The sequence below is a fragment of the Taudactylus pleione genome, unplaced genomic scaffold (genome assembly GCF_031769625.1).
Source record: "Taudactylus pleione unplaced genomic scaffold, aTauple2 ptg000173l, whole genome shotgun sequence".
In the NCBI taxonomy this organism is placed as follows: Eukaryota; Metazoa; Chordata; class Amphibia; order Anura; family Myobatrachidae; genus Taudactylus; species Taudactylus pleione.
Window position 1 is genome coordinate 1,252,026 of NW_028284575.1, and position 22,634 is coordinate 1,274,659.

The window sequence follows — 22,634 nt, forward strand, 5'->3', positions numbered from 1 at the left end:
ATTCGCTTTCTGGAATCCAGAGTGTCTACCCTTGACAGGGTGGAATATGCTCAGTTCCATTCAAGGTCTTTGCACGATCTGATCCTCTTCCGATGGAACGGGTTTCTCCATCGGATCACTGTTCAGACCACGATGCTCTCTCCGAAGGTGCTTCGGTCTCTATCTGGGTGGCTATGGCCATCTCCTCCAGAGTTATCCTTACAACGGACGCCAGTCTCTGGGGTGCAGTGTCTGGTCCGCATTCTTTTTAGGGCAGTTGGACGTCTGTCGATTCCGCCCTGCCAATTAACTTGTTGGAACTTTAAGCTGTCTTGGGCCCTCACTCTGGCCTAACACATACTTCACGGTAAACCTGTAAAGGTTCAGTCCGACAATGTCACAACAGTGGCTTACATCTAGGAGACACTGGTCGTTGGGCAGCAATGACAAGAATGTCACGCATTCTGCAATAGTCCAATGGTCTCCTCCCGGCCATCTCTGCAGTGTTCATTCCGGGAGTTCTACATTGGGAAGTGGGCTTCCTCAGCCGTCACAACGTGCATCCCGAGGGCTGGTCTCTTCTCCAAGAGAGGTTTCAACTCCTAGTGAGCAGAGGGGGTCTCCCAGAGGTGATCCTCATAGCCTTCTGACTCTGTCACACACTGCTGGTGTTAGGATCCAGAACTAGAGGTGCTGTAGCATCCTTCAGGTGACGCGTTGTCGATGCAGTGGACCTTCCACTTTGTGTACATGTTTCCTCCAGCCTCCCTTCTTCCTCGAGGTCTTTGGGAGTTCAATCAAGACGGACGTGCTCTCCTGCTGGTGGCTCCAGATTGCCCCAGAGGTCACTGGTACTTCCATTTTCGGAGTCTCGCCATCGACACTCTGTTCCTGCTGCCTCCATATCCGGACCTGTTGTCTCAGGGTCCTCGCCTTTCCCTGGTCCGGGATCATTTGTCTTTGACTGCGTCCCTACTGTGGTCCTAAGGCTTCTCTGGCTCTGTCATCGTCGGGATGTTTCCAGCGCATAGGCCAACTTTTGCTGGGATCTACCACAGACTGTGGCATGCATAATTCTTATGGTACCTGTAGCTACGATCCTCAGGTGTTTAGGATTTCCAGAAGTTCTGGCATTCCTTCCAGCTGGTTTAGGTCTCGCCCTCCGCATGGCCTTCCTGAAAGTGCGGGTCTCTGCACTGTCAGTTTCGTTTAGATGTGGAATTGCTCCACTCTCGGGTATCCGAACCCTCCTTCAGAGTGTTTTCTTAATTCTACCGCCCTTTATCCCCCCTGGGGGCTCCTTGGGATTTGGCAGTGATTCTTCGTGTCCTCGTGTGGCCTACATTTGAACCACTAGCTTTAATAGCCCTTACTTGGTTTATGGCTTAGACTCTCTTTCGTTTGGCGTTTGCTTCTGCCAGGAGAGTGTCGGATTTGGGAGAGTTCTCATGTGGCTCCCTCTTCTAGATATTTCACCAAGACAGGGTTGTGAGGCGTACTTACCCTGTGTTTCTTCCTAAAGTGGTTTTTAAGTTCCATATTATTCTGGAACTTCTTGTACCGACATTTCAGTCTCCAGTCCTCTCGGCTGGGGTGGCCTTATTGACTGTGGTCCGGCCTCTCCGGATTTACGTGGTCCGTTCAAGTTCCTTCAGGACATCAGACTCCTTATTTATAGTCTATGAAGTTCACAGGAACGGATGGCCGGCCGATAAACGGAAATTGTCTAGATGGCAGGGGCCTACACATAGGACGGCCTTTCTGTTTCTGTTAATGCTTATTCTACTCGGGCTGTGGGCCCCTCGTGGGTAGCTCGCTGTGGCGCCTCGGCTGTTCTGCCTTGCAAGGTGGCCACGTCTTCTGTCCACACCTTTCTTAGGTTCTATGCATTGGATTCCTTTGCCTCTCAGGATGCTTCCTTTTGGGCGACTGATTCTCCTCTCATCACAGGAGCGTCCCCACCCTTATAAGGACTGCTTTGGGACATCCCCAAGGTCCACCCTGTGGACCCCCTATGGACTCTGAAGAAAATGAGAGATATGGTAAGAACTTACCCTTGTTATCTCTCTTTCTTCGAAGTTCATAGGGTCCACAGGGCACCCGCCCTGACGCACCTGGCTTCATATGGGCTGTGTTACTGGTCATCGGTTTCCCGCCTCCTTCTCTGTGAGTGTGGTTCTTGAGTGTTCCAGTCTTCTCTCTCTTTCTTTCCTCGTCCGGCCTTTGGCTACTTACAAACAGAGGGCCTGATTCAGACCCGCTCGCGAGCGCTATGCGCTCGCAAGCGGGTCGATGGTGGCCCAGTGCGCATGCGCGAGACCCAAATAGCGACGGGCAAGTCGTCGCTCCGGGTCTCGTACCAAAGTGGGCATGCTGTTGATGTTGAGTGACAGCACGCCCCCTTTGGTGGGCGGGCCGGGGGCGTGGCTGCCCAGACGGAGGCGTTCCCATGGGAACGCCTACCGTCTGGGGCTGGCCCCACTGACATCACAAGTGATGTCAGTGGGAGTGCTTTCGGCTCTGTTAGAGCCAAAAGCACTCTAGGGCTTGCGGCAACGAGACCCTACCGCAAGGGTCTCGTCGCAAGCCCGATGGTCTTGACCATCGCAACCATCATCATGGCCGCTCGCATAAGCTGTGGGTTGTAACCCACAGCTGTGCGAGCGGCCAAGAGGCCGCAAAAAAAAAAAAAAAATGCCCTGATTCAGAGCGGGCGCTCGTTCAGAGCGTCCGGCTCTGAATCAGGCCCAGAGGTGCCTCTGACTTGGGGGCGGGATTATAGGGAGAGTGGACCCAGTGCATCCTGGGAGCTAAAAGCTTAACTGCGTGTTGCCCGGATTTGGTTCCCAACCTCTAACCCCAAGGTCAACCCTGTGGACCCTATCGACTTCGAAGAAAGAGAGATAACAAGGGTAAGTTCTTACCATATCTCTCATTATCTTTCGAATTGTATAACCTTCTAAAGACGTAAGATAAGGTTTTGATTGTATGGGAAGAGATTTTAGTCTGCACACTTCCTGACAGTAATCCAATGGAAGGTCACCGCAGACAGGAGGCGGACGACAGAAGTTTACATTGAACTGCACAGCATATGTAGATACAAAATATAACAACTAACATTTCTGTTAATGGTACTTGTAGTGCTTCTATGAAGCCACAGGTTTAAATTAACCTATTCTGTGGAATAACCATTTTTCCGTGAATAAAGTTACAGGGTGTCCTATGGATACCAAGCAGTGTCCGTTCTCTGGATGTCACAATGCTTGTAGCACAGCTATCCTATTTGTCATATTCTCATACAGCCCTCTCCAATTCTATAGTGATCTCCATCGTTCCCGTCTTCTCATAATCTCTCCCCGGGCATCTTCAGGAGTCTTCTCCTGCGCTGCACCAGTCTATGGAACTACAATATACGGTGCTCTCTCAGCCTCCAAACTTATAGAGGCTTCTGCTCAAACTCCCTGCTCCAGCCAAGCCTGTTAGCAAATTAAGGAATACGTGATGTTGAATAATAACCTATCTTCCCATAGCTATTATTTGGGGGGCAGAGACCCCCTGTCCCAGTCTATTACTTACTGGTGTCTTGTCTGAATGTTCCATTCCTAAAGTTATCCTGCACAAAGCTAAAGAAGAGGTTAGCACTGTATAAATAAAGAAAATCGCTTTGTGAAATAAAAGTCTGCAAAGAACTGTGACCGCCTGGATCCCGACCGTCGGTATTTCAGACCGATCCCATCTGGGGTCGGTCAGTATCCTGGCGCCAGCATCCCTACCGTCGGGGTGCTGAAGGTAAGTAGCGGGGTTGGGGGAAGGGTTAGGTTTAAGCACTAGGGGGAGGGTTAGGCACTAAGGGGGGAGGGTTAGCATACCGACCAACAATGGTCGGTATGTTATCCCTGTCAGGATCCCGAATTTCATACTGATCCTGTTACAGTAGCATCTGATCCCTATCTTCTAAGGCAGTGGTTCTCAAACTCGGTCCTCAGGACCCCACACAGTTCACATTTTCCAGGTCACCCAGCAGCTACACAGGTGTATTCATTACTAATTGACACATTTTAAAAGAGCTACAGGTGGAGATAATTATTTCACTTGTGATTCTGTGAGGAGACCTGGAAAACATGCACTGTTAGGGGTCCTGAGGACCGAGTTTGAGATCCTGTGTTCTAAGGTTTAAATGAGATCAGTTGGATACAAATTAAATATTATATCTATATTTTAAAGAAAATTTCCACCTTGTGCTGGTTTAACCCTTGTGCCCCATAATATACTCAATGCAGCAGGGTCCCATTACCTGATTACTACTGTTGGGCCTCTACTGGTCAGCTTCTGTAACAATCTACAAGTGCCACAGTATGGAGGGATCTGAAGCTCAGCTTAAAATGTTAACCTGCTTCTGATTGGATGGTGGCTGCCCTCATCCAATCAGAAGCTGGCTAACTTCTATGCGCGAGTCAAATTTTACTGTACTCAGTCACAGTACAGATGCTGATCAGCAGAAAGCGGTGGGTCCCTACTACTTTGAGACAATGGCAGTGGTCCTACTGACGGGTGACTTACACAACATAAGCCTCCAAACCTTGATTGCACTCAGCTGTTATTTATCATCAGATTTTGGTTTTCAGGTAAGTCACACAGATCTCCAATGGAGCGTTAATATATTCCCGATAGACCAGGGCTTGAGCCAGGAGATGGGCACAGGCTGGTTACCCTGCCCTTCAGCTACCGTAGCATTCCGACGAGGACTAACCTGGATGAACGTGAACTCTCTCCAGTTCAGGGAATTTCCGACAGATGGTAAGGAAGAAACCGCCAAGAGGGAGAGAATTCCCAGGGCCATAATCCCAACTGAGACGTAAATCTCCATTCTCCAGACCTGCTCTTCCACCCAGAGATTGGTCACATTCTGCTTTACCTGAGGAAAAGAAAAAAAAAACAGAACACCATGAAAATATCTGGGTCTACGAAAAGTATTGGAGTGTAGGAGTTGACCTCTGAATTCGGGACACACGAGTCCCTATCATTACAATGCACTCATAAAACAGACTAGGCTGTACCTGCTTGATGGCCTCGTTGATAATCTGGTATCGGGCGGACCTACGCATGGGCAGACACAGGCTGTACACCCCATGTAGAGCCGCAAAGAAAAAGCTGACCAGGCCAATCTGCTTCCTGTGTAGCATCCACTCGTCCAACCAGTCTGGGAATCGCCTGTACTTGGTGCCATAATGCAGCTGGTAAAACGTGGCCAGGATTCCCGGCATGTAAACCAAAGACAGCAAGACGTAGGCCACACAGGGTAACGTAACATTCATCACGTCTATGGGCATCTTGTAGAACACGTTCTTCTTCTCCATCAGATAAGGGTGCAAGACCACACGCACAAAGTTGTAGAGGTAGAAGAAAACGAAGAGGCAGAGAGCGAGCACCAAAGGGATCTTCCAGAATGGCAGCAGCCGCAGGGGGATGTTCTCAATTTCACGAGCTGCGCAGAGGGATCCCATATCCACCGGGATGAATCCCATGCTGCGGGCGATGGAGGCTACGCGGCTTCTGGCCTCTGGGCTGTTGGAGCAGATCAAGACCTGAGGTAGAACAGACAGGGCAGCATCAGTAGCCACAACCTTCCCGACCATTGCTGTAAAACGCTGCTTATTATTCATTATGTAAATGACATTTCCTGTGAGTTTGGTGTGTACCTCCCGACTCTTTGTATTTTGAAATCAGGACAGTATGTGTATGGTCACACTACATGGGAGCGCAGGCTAGTCAGGCTGAGGATTGCCACATCCCCCCCAGGGGCAAATCCAGCTCCAGTCAATCCCCACACCCCTTCAATCAGTGCCGGATTACTGGCAGGGGGCTCCATCACAGGGTCAGGCATCTAGAATGTGGGGGCTGTAGTGCACTCTTACTGCTGCAGTGTGCTCTTATTTACACACAGCAGCACAGCCTTTTGTGGTGTCCCCACCTCTGCTTCCCATCAGCTCCTCTTCCCCCAGCTTCTAAGTGGGCCACGGGCCTATAGTGGATGATTAAGGGAGCGGAGAGCTGCTCTGCATACAGCGAGCGGTGCATGAACGCAAAACAGCCAAGTCAGCAGGAGCCTACCATGCGCATGATGAGTAGCAGTGGGGATGCATAATGTGACCTGGGGTCGCCATAGTGTGACCTGGGGCCGCTACAGTGTGGCATAGTGTGACTTGGGGTGCTATAGTGTGACCTGGGGCCGCTACAGTGTGGCATAGTGTGACCTGGGGCCGCGACAGTGTGGCATAGAGTGACCTGGTGCCCCTACAGTGTGGCATAGTGTGACCTGGGGCCGCTACAGTGTTTATAGTGTGACCTGGGGCCGCTACAGTGTGGCACAGAGTGACCTGGTGCCCCTACAGTGTGGCACAGAGTGACCTGGGGCCGCTACAGTGTGGCATAGTGTGACCTGGGGCCGCTACAGTGTGGCATAGTGTGACCTGGGGCCGCTACAGTGTGGCATAGAGTGACCTGGTGCCCCTACAGTGTGGCATAGTGTGACCTGGGGCCGCTACAGTGTGGCATAGTGTGACCTGGTGCCCCTAAAACAGACAAGTCAGCAGGAGCCTGCCACGCGCATGATGAGTAGCAGTGGGGATGCATAATGTGAGCTGGGGCCGCTACAGTGTGGCATAGAGTGAGCTGGGGCCGCTACAGTGTGGCATAGTGTGACCTGGTGCCCCTAAAACAGACAAGTCAGCAGGAGCCTGCCACGCGCATGATGAGTAGCAGTGGGGATGCATAATGTGAGCTGGGGCCGCTACAGTGTGGCATAGTGTGAGCTGGGGCCGCTACAGTGTGGCATAGTGTGAGCTGGGGCCGCTACAGTGTGGCATAGTGTGAGCTGGGGCCGCTACAGTGTGGCATAGTGTGACCTGGGGCCGCTGCAGTGTGGCATAGTGTGACCTGGGGCCGCTGCAGTGTGGATAGTGTACCTGGTGCCCCTACAGTGTGGCACAGAGTGACCTGGTGCCCCTACAGTGTGGCACAGAGTGACCTGGGACCGCTACAGTGTGGCACAGTGTGAGCTGGGGCCGCTACAGTGTGGCACAGTGTGACCTGGGGCCGCTACAGTGTGGCACAGTGTGACCTGGGGCCACTACAGTGTGGCACAGTGTGACCTGGGGCCGCTACAGTGTGGCACAGTGTGACCTGGGGCCGCTACAGTGTGGCACAGTGTGACCTGGGGCCGCTACAGTGTGGCACAGTGTGAGCTGGGGCCGCTACAGTGTGGCACAGTGTGACCTGGGGCCGCTACAGTGTGGCACAGTGTGACCTGGGGCCGCTACAGTGTGGCACAGTGTGACCTGTGGCCGCTACAGTGTGGCACAGTGTGACCTGGGGCCGTTACAGTTTGGCATAGAGTGACCTGGTGCCCCTACAGTGTGGCATAGTGTGACCTGGGGCCGCTACAGTGTGGCATAGAGTGAGCTGGGGCCGCTACAGTGTGGGATAGTGTGAGCTGGGGCCGCTACAGTGTGGCACAGTGTGACCTGGGGCCGCTACAGTGTGGCACAGTGTGACCTGGGGCCGCTACAGTGTGGCACAGTGTGACCTGGGGCCGCTACAGTGTGGCACAGTGTGACCTGGGGCCGCTACAGTGTGGCACAGTGTGACCTGGGGCCGCTACAGTGTGGCACAGTGTGAGCTGGGGCCGCTACAGTGTGGCATAGTGTGACCTGGGGCCGCTACAGTGTGGCATAGTGTGAGCTGGGGCCGCTACAGTGTGGCATAGTGTGACCTGGGGCCGCTACAGTGTGGCATAGAGTGAGCTGGAGCCGCTACAGTGTGGGATAGTGTGAGCTGGGGCTGCTACAGTGTAGGATAGTGTGACCTGGGGCCCCTACAGTGTGGCATAGAGTGAGCTGGGGCCGCTACAGTGTAGGATAGTGTGACCTGGGGCCCCTACAGTGTGGCACGGTGTGACCTGGTAGGTACTTCAGTCTAGCTTAATGTGAACTGGTAGGTTTTTTGACAATTTTACTGGTCGGAGCACCCACAAATCTTAGTACAAGGTCAGTCTACAATGCTGCCTGCACCTGCTGCTTGTTTCTGCAATCCCTATTATTTTGTGTTGCTGTGATCCCTGACGGGAAGTCTTAATTTCATTTTTATTACCTGTTTCTAACGGTCCCCATACATCTGCGACGGATCGTCACGATGTAGCGATGGGATCGGAAACGCCGATCCGATGGTCGGAAATGCCGACCATCGATGTTCCGCGATCCGTCGCAGATGTATGGGGACCTTAAGAGATAACATACAACTGTAAGCAGATGCAATGATATTTGACAGCATTTACGGCTCACATTGATGTTTTTTGTAACACAAGCTTATGTATGTTGTATGCGGGTGTGCTCAGCACTGACTGACACGGAAATGTATAGTTTATATAGAAATTATAGTTATAGCTGCCAGACTGATTATTGAAATCCTGATTAATTGTGATATTGTTGTGTTTATATCTTCGCAGTTGCTTCGGACTATATCTGTGGCACATAAATGATAAGTTATAAACACTACACTGTCGATCTTAAGATTGTTATTACTGACCACATCCCCCGAGATATTTTGAATATTTTCAATTTTTTTGTGTATTGTATGTCTATGTCTGGTTCACAATGCTGAACATTTTAATAGATTTATTAGAAGTGAAGTTTTAAACAATTTGTTTCTGAAGAGTGCCCCCAACAAAACGAGAGTCCCTTTCCTTCTCCTTTTTGGAGCTTTAATAGGTGCTGGCATACAAGTTTTGGAGTTGTTAATTCAGATGGTGCCACTTCGCTTTCTGGCCCTGATTCAGAGTCGGACACTCTGACAGAGCGCTCGCTCTGAATCAGGGCCGTCCTTCTGGTTTTTTTTTTAGAACGGCCTCCTGGTCGCTCGTATAGCTGTGGGTGCCACCCACAGCTATAGCGAGCGGCCAGGAAGATGGTCGCCATGGTCAAGACCATGGCGACCATCGGGCTTGCGATGAGACCCTTGTGGTAGGGTCTCGTAGCCGCAAGCCCCAGAGAGATTTCGGCTCTAACAGAGCCAAAATCTCTCCCACTGACATCACTCGTGATGTCAGTGGGGCCGCCCCCAAAAGGTGTTCACATGGGAACGCCTCAGTTTGGGCAGCCACTCCCCCAGCCCGCCCACCAAAGGGGGCGTGTTGTCACTCAACATTGACAGCACGCCCCCTTTGGTACGAGACCCGGAGCGATGGTTTGCCCGTCGCTATCCGGGTCTCGCGCATACGCACGACGGAGCCGGCTCCGTCGTGCGCATGCGCACTGGGCCACCATCGACCCGCTTGCAAGCGCACAGCGCTCGCGAGCGGGTCTGAATCAGGCCCTCTGTCCAGTACAGTTTCCACTGTTTGGCTTCCCTTCCCCATAAACACTTTACTTCCTCCCACAGCTCTCCTGTCAATCCTATTTGTATTGATTATCCTGTCACTGTATAATAGGTCAGTGGCAGCACTTCCTACGTATTACATTATGGGGACATGGTCAGATCTAGGAAGCTGATTGGCAGACACAGCTTCCCCGAGTTTGCATATATGATCACTGGTTTCAGAGCGTGTTATGCGACACGTTACACGTCCCTCTCACCTGTTTGTTACCATCCTTGGGTCCAGACTGCAGAGCCCAGGCCGAGACCACATTAAATGCTTTCACAACAGTGCACTGAGGGAAGAGACTGGCCAGGTATTCCGCATTGGACTGTCCGTGAACGTTGATCTCCAGGTTATTACTGACGTCGATCAGTATTTTCCCAGACAAGCCCTCTGACAATGAGTTTAATGTCGAATAATGTTCCCTGAAAACCGACACAAACAGCAGCTCAGTGCGTTTCATGGCATCTTCCTGTAACGTCACCTCAACGTCACCTGGGAAGAGGCAGGCATTGCGTTTTGGGTTCCTGCTTCCCACCACGACCTTGAATCCCGAATACAGCAGACGTGTCACCAGGGATCGCGCAAAATTCCCGGTTCCCAGAATCCCGATGGTATCGCCATACGACATTATGCACGGGGAGGCGGAGTCACCGTCGTGTTTGTTGCCCAGCAAAGGTTGCGCCATGTCTGATTTCACCATGCCTTAGTAAGATATACAAGAGGTTTGGGTTAGTGTGAACAGTTCTACATACTGTAATAATTTTCTAATGCACAAGTCACACTAATGTATATAAATGATATCTATACACATGGGGAGATTCAATCACTTAATTCCATTGTTTTATTGGAGAGAAAAGGTTATATGAGAAATAAAGCAACCCTAACATAATTGGTTTTCAGGTTCCTTGATGACTTGTAATCCTATACAGTACTATAGAGACAGGGAGCATTAGTCTATATTGAATGGTCAGTTAATAAGTTAGAATAGAACAATAGGGATATTTGTATTCTTAGGCTATAGGAAGTGGGAGAGGGCCAGCAATTGTCACTTTAGGCCATTTGAGACCCTCGTCATATTGCTATATCTTGTCCTCCATTATAGTCTACACCAGGAGAGAACAGTAGTATATGTGCCTGGGTTACACCAGGAGAGAACAGTAGTGTATGTGCCTGGGTTACACCAGGAGAGAACAGTAGTGTATGGGCCTGGGTTACACCAGGAGAGAGCAGTAGTATATGTGCCTGGGTTACACCAGGAGAGAGCAGTAGTATATGTGCCTGGGTTATACCGGGAGAGAACAGTAGTATATGTGCCTGGGTTATACCAGGAGAGAACAGTAGTGTATGTGCCTGGGTTACACCAGGAGAGAACAGTAATATATGTGCCTGGGTTACACCAGAAGAGAGCAGTAGTATATGTGCCTGGGTTACACCAGGAGAGAGCAGTAGTATATGTGCCTGGGTTACATCGGGAGAGAACAGTAGTATATGTGCCTGGGTTACACCAGGAGAGAGCAGCAATATATGTGCCTTGGTTATACCGGGAGAGAACAGTAGTATATGTGCCTGGGTTATACCAGGAGAGAACAGTAGTGTATGTGCCTGAGTTACACCAGGAGAGAACAGTAGTATATGTGCCTGTGTTACACCAGGAGAGTACAGTAGTATATGTGCCTGGGTTACACCAGGAGAGAACAGTAGTGTATGTGCCTGGGTTACACCAGGAGAGAGCAGTAGTGTATGTGCCTGGGTTACACCAGGAGAGAACAGTAGTGTATGTGCCTGGGTTACACCAGGAGAGAACAGTAGTATATGTGCCTGGGTTACACCAGGAGAGAACAGTAGTATATGTGCCTGGGTTACACCAGGAGAGAGCAGTAGTATATGTGCCTGGGTTACACCGGGAGAGAACAGTAGTGTATGTGCCTGGGTTACACCGGGAGAGAACAGTAGTATATGGGCCTGGGTTATACCGGGAGAGAACAGTAGTATATGTGCCTGGGTTACACCAGGAGAGAACAGTAGTATATGTGCCTGGGTTACACAGGAGAGAGCAGTAGTATATGTGCCTGGGTTACACCAGGAGAGAACAGTAGTATATGTGCCTGGGTTACACCAGGAGAGAACAGTAGTATATGTGCCTGGGTTACACCAGGAGAGAGCAGTAGTATATGTGCCTGGGTTACACCAGGAGAGAACAGTAGTATATGTGCCTGGGTTACACCAGGAGAGAACAGTAGTGTATGTGCCTGGGTTACACCAGGAGAGAACAGTAGTGTATGTGCCTGGGTTACACCAGGAGAGAACAGTAGTATATGCGCCTGGGTTACACCAGGAGATGTGGCTGCAGAGTGCTCGTAGTAAATGCTAAATTTACACAATATAGTCTTATAGTGAAAGATCATATACATATACATAAGACTGACTGGACAGTGGGGCTGATTCAGCAGTGGATGGAATTGCAATGCCGCTCACAAGGAGCTTCGCAATTCCCTCTTTCTAAAAATCTAACGCTGCAGGAGGAGTCTGAAGTGAAGATATCCTGTGCAGACTCCTAACGATCGAACAATAATAAATACTAAATGCAATTAAATACAAAATAAAATAGTAATTAAACGTAATTAAGTGCAAACATCCGCTGTCTTCCCCTTTAAAAAAGAAAATGAAACTGCTTTCCTGCCACCGACTGGATTGCAAATGTCACATAAATAATGACAATACATTGCAGTAGCCACAGTCAACCAATCAGGAGCAGCTTCCGATTATGATCATTGGGCACCAGACTGGGGCACCTGCCAGCTATCCCCGTCCTGACGGGTGTAGAAATTTGTTAAAAAAAAAAAAAAAAAAAAACTAAACTTGCGCAAAATACAAAAACTTGCACCAAACTAGATCATCCCCAGGAGAGAGATGTGATACTGTGCGTCAGTACATACAAAGCTCAACAGGCAGACAACAATTGACATCAAGCATAGAGGAAAGAGAAGTGTTACTGTGCATCCGTCTCCTTACATACAGAATAAGAACAAATACTCAGAATAAGTACATCTGGGACCCAGAAATGAGAAGTGATACTGTGCACGTCTCTATACACATATACTGAGGAGCACTAGGCATCCTGTGTATACAGACAGCAGTACTGTGCCTGGGGTCAGATTGATGCCAGATACAGAAACTTCCAGGGACACAGTTGCAGGAACCTGGATCTTACCTACGGATAAGGGGCAGGAGACATTGCACACTCACCTCCCGCACAAGTGCAATATACTCACAATGTCACCTACGGATAAGGGTCAGGAGACATTGCACACTCACCTCCCGCACAAGTGCAATATACTCACAATGTCACCTACGGATAAGGGGCAGGAGACATTGCACACTCACCTCCCGCACAAGTGCAATATACTCACAATGTCACCTACGGATAAGGGGCAGGAGACATTGCACACTCACCTCCCGCACAAGTGCAATATACTCACAATGTCACCTACGGATAAGGGGCAGGAGACATTGCACTCACCTCCCGCACAAGTGCAATATACTCACAATGTCACCTACGGATAAGGGGCAGCAGACATTGCACACTCACCTCCCACACAGGCACAAGTGCAACACACTCACAATGTCACCTACAGATAAGGGGCAGGAGACATTGCACACTCACCTCCCGCACAAGATATACTCACAATGTCACCTACGGATAAGGGGCAGGAGACATTGCACACTCACCTCCCGCACAAGTGCAATATACTCACAATGTCACCTACGGATAAGGGGCAGGAGACATTGCACTCACCTCCCGCACAAGTGCAATATACTCACAATGTCACCTACGGATAAGGGGCAGCAGACATTGCACACTCACCTCCCACACAGGCACAAGTGCAACACACTCACAATGTCACCTACAGATAAGGGGCAGGAGACATTGCACACTCACCTCCCGCACAAGTGCGATATACTCACAATGTTACCTACGGATAAGGGGCAGGAGACATTGCACACTCACCTCCAGCACAAGTGCAATATACTCACAATGTCACCTACGGATAAGGGGCAGGAGACATTGCACACACCTCCAGCACAAGTGCGATATACTCACAATGTCACCTACGGATAAGGGGCAGGAGACATTGCACACTCACCTCCCGCACAAGTGCAATACACTCACAATGTCACCTACGGATAAGGGGCAGGAGACATTGCACTCACCTCCCGCACAGGTGCGATATACTCACAATGTCACCTACGGATAAGGGGCAGGAGACATTGCACACACACCTCCCGCACAAGTGCAATATACTCACAATGTCACCTACAGATAAGGGGCAGGAGACATTGCACACTCACCTCCAGCACAAGTGCAATATACTCACAATGTCACCTACGGATAAGGGGCAGGAGACATTGTACACTCACCTCCCGCACAAGTGCAATATACTCACAATGTCACCTACGGATAAGGGGCAGGAGACATTGCACACACCTCCAGCACAAGTGCAATATACTCACAATGTCACCTACGAATAAGGGTCAGGAGACATTGCACACTCACCTCCCGCACAAGTGCAATATACTCACAATGTCACCTACGGATAAGGGGCAGGAGACATTGCACTCACCTCCCGCACAGGTGCGATATACTCACAATGTCTCCTACGGATAAGGGGCAGGAGACATTGCACACTCACCTCCCGCACAAGTGCAATATACTCACAATGTCACCTACAGATAAGGGGCAGGAGACATTGCACACTCACCTCCAGCACAAGTGCAATATACTCACAATGTCACCTACGGATAAGGGGCAGGAGACATTGCACACTCACCTCCCGCACAAGTGCAATATACTCACAATGTCACCTACGGATAAGGGGCAGGAGACATTGCACACACCTCCAGCACAAGTGCAATATACTCACAATGTCACCTACGAATAAGGGTCAGGAGACATTGCACACTCACCTCCCGCACAAGTGCAATATACTCACAATGTCACCTACAGATAAGGGGCAGGTGACATTGCACACACCTCCAGCACAAGTGCAATATACTCACAATGTCACCTACGGATAAGGGTCAGGAGACATTGCACACTCACCTCCCGCACAAGTGCAATATACTCACAATGTCACCTACGGATAAGGGGCAGGTGACATTGCACACACCTCCAGCACAAGTGCAATATACTCACAATGTCACCTACGGATAAGGGTCAGGAGACATTGCACACACCTCCAGCACAAGTGCAATATACTCACAATGTCACCTACAGATAAGGGGCAGGAGACATTGCACACTCACCTCCCGCACAAGTGCAATATACTCACAATGTCACCTACAGATAAGGGGCAGGTGACATTGCACACACCTCCAGCACAAGTGCAATATACTCACAATGTCACCTACGGATAAGGGTCAGGAGACATTGCACACACCTCCAGCACAAGTGCAATATACTCACAATGTCACCTACAGATAAGGGGCAGGAGACATTGCACACTCACCTCCCGCACAAGTGCAATATACTCACAATGTCACCTACGGATAAGGGGCAGGAGACATTGCACTCACCTCCCGCACAAGTGCAATATACTCACAATGTAACCTACGGATAAGGGGCAGGAGACATTGCACACTCACCTCCAGCACAAGTGCAATATACTCACAATGTCACCTACGAATAAGGGTCAGGAGACATTGCACACTCACCTCCCGCACAAGTGCAATATACTCACAATGTCACCTACGAATAAGGGTCAGGAGACATTGCACACACCTCCCGCACAAGTGCAATATACTCACAGTGTCACCTACGGATAATAAGGGTCAGGAGACATTGCACACTCACCTCCCGCACAAGTGCAATATACTCACAGTGTCACCTACTGATAATAAGGGTCAGGAGACATTGCACACACCTCCAGCACAAGTGCAATATACTCACAATGTCACCTACGGATAAGGGGCAGGTGACATTGCACACACCTCCAGCACAAGTGCAATATACTCACAATGTCACCTACGGATAAGGGGCAGGAGACATTGCACACACCTCCCGCACAAGTGCAATATACTCACAATGTCACCTACCGATAAGGGGCAGGAGACATTGCACACTCACCTCCCGCACAGGTGCAATATACTCACAATGTCACCTACGGATAAGGGGCAGGAGACATTGCACACTCACCTCCCGCACAAGTGCAATATACTCACAATGTCACCTACGGATAAGGGGCAGGTGACATTGCACACTCACCTCCCGCACAAGTGCAATATACTCACAATGTCACCTACGGATAAGGGGCAGGAGACATTGCACACTCACCTCCCGCACAAGTGCAATATACTCACAATGTCACCTACAGATAAGGGGCAGGAGACATTGCACAAACCCCTCCCGCACAAGTGCAATATACTCACAATGTCACCTACGGATAAGGGGCAGGAGACATTGCACACTCACCTCCAGCACAAGTGCAATATACTCACAATGTCACCTACGGATAAGGGGCAGGAGACATTGCACACACCTCCAGCACAAGTGCGATATACTCACAATGTCACCTACGGATAAGGGGCAGGAGACATTGCACACTCACCTCCCGCACAAGTGCAATATACTCACAATGTCACCTACAGATAAGGGGCAGGAGACATTGCACACTCACCTCCAGCACAAGTGCAATATACTCACAATGTCACCTACAGATAAGGGGCAGGAGACATTGCACACTCACCTCCAGCACAAGTGCAATATACTCACAATGTCACCTACGGATAAGGGGCAGGAGACATTGCACACACACCTCCCACACAAGTGCAATATACTCACAATGTCACCTACGGATAAAGGGCAGGAGACATTGCACACACACCTCCAGCACAAGTGCAATATACTCACAATGTCACCTACAGATAAGGGGCAGGAGACAATTTCCATGTCGCACAATTACTCCGCACCAGCACCTCCAGGTCCTCACTTTTATCCCATCCCAGAGAGTCTCCAGTCAGTCCCAGCAGCTGGTCCCAGTCAGACCTGACCAGCTCCTCATTTCTCCCTTTATCTCTGCCGCTTAACCCCTTCCCTGCCACACACGGTCTTGCTGACACACGGTTTTGGGCGTGGCCGAGCTCAGATAGTCTGTGACTCTGAATGTAGAATAGGCTGTACTGTATGCCTGTACCCCTCCCTAATCTGCACCTCTGGGGCCAAGTGATAACCCTCCTCGTTCACGGAACCTTGTTTGGATGGAAATTGCTTTGCAGTGGGATTTACTCCTCTTATCTAATGCTGCCATTCATAAAGAACAGACACTGGGAATAAACAGCTTACACGACATGGCTGCACCATCAACTACATCAGGCTATTAAGCGTGCAACGTGTGTGCGGTAGCAGATATAGCCACCCAAGTTATTCACCCGAATTCAATGCTCCATCATGTACCTACACAATATCCGCCTGTGCTTCGTTCATTTTCCTGCGCAATTCTACGGGGTGCAAAGTGACATTTATAAGTGCAACATATTATCAACATTTATAGAGCGCCGGCATATCTCGCTGCACCCGAGTGGCGCTGTACATAAAAGGGATCATGATATAAATAAAGAACATACGATAACAGGAAATAGAAGCACGTTATCTGCATTTTTATTCTATAGTATATATTTTTGTTTGCAGGTGCACTTCAGGTCCCAGCAGACCCTGGATAACAGAGCATTTGCATCTGCAGCTGTCTTGACCGTATGCAAACACGCCGCAATAAAAGTGGCAATTTATGTAAAGGCAAACTCAGTTATTTGGGTTCATCTTTAAAAAAATGGAGCTTCCAATACATTTACCCCTATATGTCAGTGGGCCCATTTATACCCCTTTTCCACCAAAGTTCTGGGTCTGACCCGGAGTTGGAACAAAGGCCCTCATTCAGAGCCGTTCGCTATTTGCGGTCGTTCGTTTAAAAACAAGGGGTGGCTATTCAAATGATCCGTACGCACATTGCAGTCTGTTCACACCTCTAAGTCTGAACGAACGAGCAAAACTTACGCTCGTTTATTTGTTAAAAACGCCCCCTGGCCGCTCGCATCCTACGTCATGTCCGCTATTTATTAGATTAATCGAGTACATCGACAAGGGTATGAACTGCTCGCTATTCTTGTGGTTGGTGTTTGCTACCACAAATTTGCGAGCAGTTCTGGCTCTAAAATAACCCAGTGACGTGATCAATGACGCTGCTGTTTTAAATATACACACCCATAAAACGCCCGTTTTGACCTTTAAGCACGCCTGCGTTCGGATCTCCACTCCCCATTTTCAAGCACCTTCCCCTGTTACCACCCACATACGCCTCATTCTGTCACTCAAAATAGCAGGCACTCGCTATATAGCGTACAAACGATTTTCGGCCGCACTGACTGGTTCGCGCATGCGTACTAAAAAGCGTACGCATGCGCAGATGTGCAAACATCGCTCCGAACGAGCGTACTGCCGCTAACGAGCGGCTCTGAATGAGGGCCAAAGTTCCTATGCAGATTAGACCCGGAATTTAGCCGGCGCCGACTCGGGATATTCCCGAGTCGGCGCCGCTCACACCAGAGTCGGGTCTGCATAGACCCGGCTTTCCCGGCGTGAAAGTGGACGCTTGGAGATGACGTCATCTCCAAGCGCCACTGAAGCCGGACCAATCGGCCGGCTAGCAGCGCACTCCAGGTCATCGTGACCCGGAGCACGCTGTTCTCACAGCAGGGTTACATGGGCTGCGCCCATGTTGAACCCTGCTAGTTACCTGGGTTGGATTGCCGGGTCACTCGACCCGGCGATCCAACCCTCTCCCCTTTTACACCAGGGAGCTGCCCGGGTTAACACTTCAAAAACCCGCGTTTTAGCTCCGGTGTAAAAGGGGTATAAGTGTCCTATTTATCAATTCATATTTGTGGAGTATCCACCAAAAAGACCCCAAATAATAAGTACCCCCAAGATGTATGTATGTACAGGGATCTCAGATATCTGCATAAGAAGCCCCCATAGAAATTTGATATGGGGGCTGCTTATGTGCAAAGTGTAAGCTATTGTACCCTATGGCCTACACTTAACAGAAATTACCGGGAGAGGGTTTCGTAGGATCCCTCCCCGGCGATTCCTGCCCGCACATTCATGGTCAACTTACTGCGCATGCGTAATAACGCGCTGGGGTCCTGAAGTTAAATTATTGCATTAGCGATCACTGCGCAGGGATGGGCTCCTGTCCCTGCATACGTTTATTTATACATCCGGGCGATCCTTAATTTGTTATAATCAGAGATAAGAAATGATATAGTAATTATCAGGTCTCAAAACCAGTAATGAATAAATATGCCCCTTAGAGTTCAATAAATATGCCCCAAGACTGTTTCATGGACGGATCTAGCGGGATTTTGCACCGCGCCTGCTACGGAATCATACGCAACTCAGTCACATTTCCACTTGCAGCTGAAGCAACGTAACTGGGTGGTAACGGGGTGTTTGCACATGGGCTAGGTATGGTAAGGGCTTGTAGACGCGAGGAATACTGGGTACTTCATGGATGGCTGGTATGATGCAGAGATCCATAACTCTGCGGACGCTATGTGGGTGTTTATGGCTGACTTGAATGCAACTAACGGAACCCAAAGGGTGCAAATATACACATGGATGTGGCAGATTACGATGCAAGGGGGCGCAAATAATAATGTAACAAAAATAACGTTTTTTCTTTCTACGTGGCGGGAAGATACCGGCAGCTTTATTACTATAATCCGTCTGCACATTTTACCTTTGCCTCTCCACAGACATAGATAATATAGGTACCCTAGATTAGAAAGACTATGGGCCCATTTATTAATAATCGCATTAGCAATGTGATCTGGGCATGACGTTACCGCATTGCACAATGCGATCATAGCGCCGGGAAGTATCATCCGGTACATGCAGGGACACGGGCTCCAAAAGGCGCTGTCACTGCGATGTGGCCGGGTGCTGTCCTATGGAGCCTTCTCCCGGTAAGTTCTGCGATATGTAGCCCATCCTCAGATGGCGTTAGCTGTTGGGGCCGATATCAGGAATGCATCGAATTTCGAATGTTGGTAAATATGGCAGCATCGCATCCCATCCCGTATAGAAACCTATAGGAGATGCGGCTACCTGCGGGAATGGAGGGAATCGCAGCAGGTATCGGAGTTGCGGTCCCTCCTTCTTACATGGGGGTGATACTAAATATTTGCGGTTACCCCCCTGAAAAAAGGAGGGGAATAAGCCACAAATATTTCATGATAAATGGGCCCCTATATCTACTTTGTATAGGTCTCATATATGGGAGAATAATAATTATACGAAAGGTGGGAGACTGACTAAATAGAGTAAGGACATACAGGACGGGTAGCGAGTGTGGGGTACAGAGGACATACAGGATGGGTAGCGAGTGTGGGGTACAGAGGACATACAGGACGGGTAGCGAGTGTGGGGTACAGAGTACATACAGGACAGGTAGCGAGTGTGGGGTACAGAGGACATACAGGATACAGGACGGGTAGCGAGTGTGGGGTACAGAGTACATACAGGACAGGTAGCGAGTGTGGGGTACAGAGGACATACAGGACGGGTAGCGAGTGTGGGGTACAGAGGACATACAGGATGGGTAGCGAGTGTGGGGTACAGAGGACATACAGGACGGGTAGCGAGTGTGGGGTACAGAGGACATACAGGATGGGTAGCGAGTGTGGGGTACAGAGTACATACAGGTTGGGTAGTGAGTGTGGGGTACAGAGGACATACAGGATGGGTAGCGAGTGTGGGGTACAGAGGACATACAGGACGGGTAGCGAGTGTGGGGTACAGAGGACATACAGGATGGGTAGCGAGTGTGGGGTACAGAGTACATACAGGATGGGTAGCGAGTGTGGGGTACAGAGTACATACAGGACGGGTAGCGAGTGTGGGGTACAGAGGACATACAGGATGGGTAGCGAGTGTGGGGTACAGAGTACATACAGGATGGGTAGCGAGTGTGGGGTACAGAGTACATACAGGACGGGTAGCGAATGTGGGGTACAGAGTAAGGACATACAGGATGGCTAGCGAGTGTGGGGTACAGAGGACATACAGGTTGGGTAGCGAGTGTGGGGTACAGAGGACATACAGGACGGGTAGCGAGTGTGGGGTACAGAGGACATACAGGATACAGGACGGGTAGCGAGTGTGGGGTACAGAGTACATACAGGATGGCTCGCGAGTGCGTGATACATAGTACACAGTAGGGATTAGGAGTACAGTGTACAGAGGACATACAGTAGGGATTAGGAGTACGGTGTACAGATTACACACAGTAGGGATTAGGAGTATGGTGTACAGATTACACACAGTAGGGATCAGGAGTACACTGTACAGAGGACATATAGTAGGGATTAGGAGTACGGTGTACAGAGGGCATACAGTAGGGATTAGGAGTACGGTGTACAGGTGACATACAGTAGGGATTAGGAGTACGGTGTACAGGTGACATACAGTAGGTATTAGGAGTACAGTGTACTGGGGACATACAGTAGGGATTAGGATTACAGTGTACAGGGGACATACAGTTGGGATTAGGAGTACGGTGTAAGGGGACAGAGTACAGGACATACAGTAGGTATCAGGAGTACGGTGTACAGAGGACATACAGTAGGGATTAGAAGTACGGTGTACAGGGGACATACAGTAGGGATTAGAAGTACGGTGTACAGGGGACATACAGTAGGGATCAGGAGTACACTGTACAGAGGACATATAGTAGGGATTAGTACGGTGTACAGAGGGCATACAGTAGGGATTAGGAGTACGGTGTACAGGTGACATACAGTAGGGATTAGGAGTACGGTGTACAGGTGACATACAGTAGGTATTAGGAGTACAGTGTACAGGGGACATACAGTAGGGATTAGGATTACAGTGTACAGGGGACATACAGTAGGGATTAGGATTACAGTGTACAGGGGACATACAGTTGGGATTAGGAGTACGGTGTACAGGGACAGAGTACAGGACATACAGTAGGGATCAGGAGTATGGTGTACATAGGACATACAGTAGGGATTAGTATTACAGTGTACAGGGACATACAGTTGGGATTAGGAGTACGGTGTACAGGGGACAGAGTACAGGACATACAGTAGGGATCAGGAGTACGGTGTACATAGGACATACAGTAGGGATTAGTATTACAGTGTACAGGGACATACAGTTGGGATTAGGAGTACGGTGTAAAGGGGACAGAGTACAGGACATATAGTAGCGAACAGGAGTACGGTGTACAGGGGACATACAGTAGGGATTAGGAGTAGTGTACAGAGGACATACAGTAGGGATTAGAAGTACGGTGTACAGGGGACAGAGTACAGAACATACAGTAGGGATTAGGAGTATGGTGTACATAGGACATACAGTAGGGATTAGGATTACAGTGTACAGGGGACATACAGTAGGGATTAGGATTACAGTGTACAGGGGACATACAGTAGGGATTAGGATTACAGTGTACAGGGGACATACAGTAGGGATTAGGAGTAGTGTACAGAGGACGTAGAGTAGGGATGAGGTACAGAAGTAGGGATCAGGTGTGTGATACGCAGCCCTGTGTTTGGGCACAATGATATTTCCTGGGTGAGGCAGGGCCAGGGCGGCTCTCCATGCTGCACAGCGCCGTGTAACAGTAATGTGCGATCCCCGGAAAAAACAGACAGACATGATGCATGGCATGTGTAACGTGTGTCACATGCGGGCACAGGATGGGTGGTGGCTGGGGGAGGGTACAGGAATGCCCGCCGGGGTACACCGGACTGCGTGGGGACCTGAGCGCAGTACTTCCGGCACACGTGACTCACCTAAGTCCCCATCTGAACCCCACATTACCGGCGCTACACCCCCCTCTCACCTTCAGTCTGTCCGTCACCGGGAGCCGCCTCCTGTCCTGACCCAGAGAGGGCGGGACCCTCACTTACATACAGAGGATCATCAGCCTAAGCCTAACCTGCCTGTGTACATACCAACCATAATGTATCTACCCTGCCTGTGTACATACCAACCATAATGTATCTACCCTGCCTGTGTACATACCAACCATTCATGTATCGAACCTGTCTGTGTACATACCAACCATTCATGTATCTAACCTGCCTGTGTACATACCAACCATAATGTATCTACCCTGCCTGTGTACATTCCAACCATTCATGTATCTAACCTGCCTGT

General features: G+C 49.8%; 1 protein-coding gene across 5 annotated transcripts in view; it reads right to left on the reverse strand.

Moving 5' to 3' along the window:
- The window catches only part of STEAP3 (STEAP3 metalloreductase), a 29,722-nt gene extending 7,327 nt beyond the window's left edge, over positions 1 to 22,395 (reverse strand). Inside the window, exons 1-4 of one of the 5 annotated variants that reach the window (XM_088475486.1) lie at positions 22,318 to 22,395; positions 9,609 to 10,096; positions 5,037 to 5,564; positions 4,730 to 4,894 (exon numbers count right to left, since the gene is read on the reverse strand). In XM_088475486.1, coding sequence (XP_088331612.1) covers positions 4,730 to 4,894; positions 5,037 to 5,564; positions 9,609 to 10,094 — 1,179 coding nt within the window. In that variant the 5' untranslated portion in view covers positions 10,095 to 10,096; positions 22,318 to 22,395. The other 4 variants (XM_088475489.1, XM_088475487.1, XM_088475485.1 and 1 more) reach the window with 4 other exon arrangements.
- Positions 22,396 to 22,634: the final 239 nt, after the last annotated feature.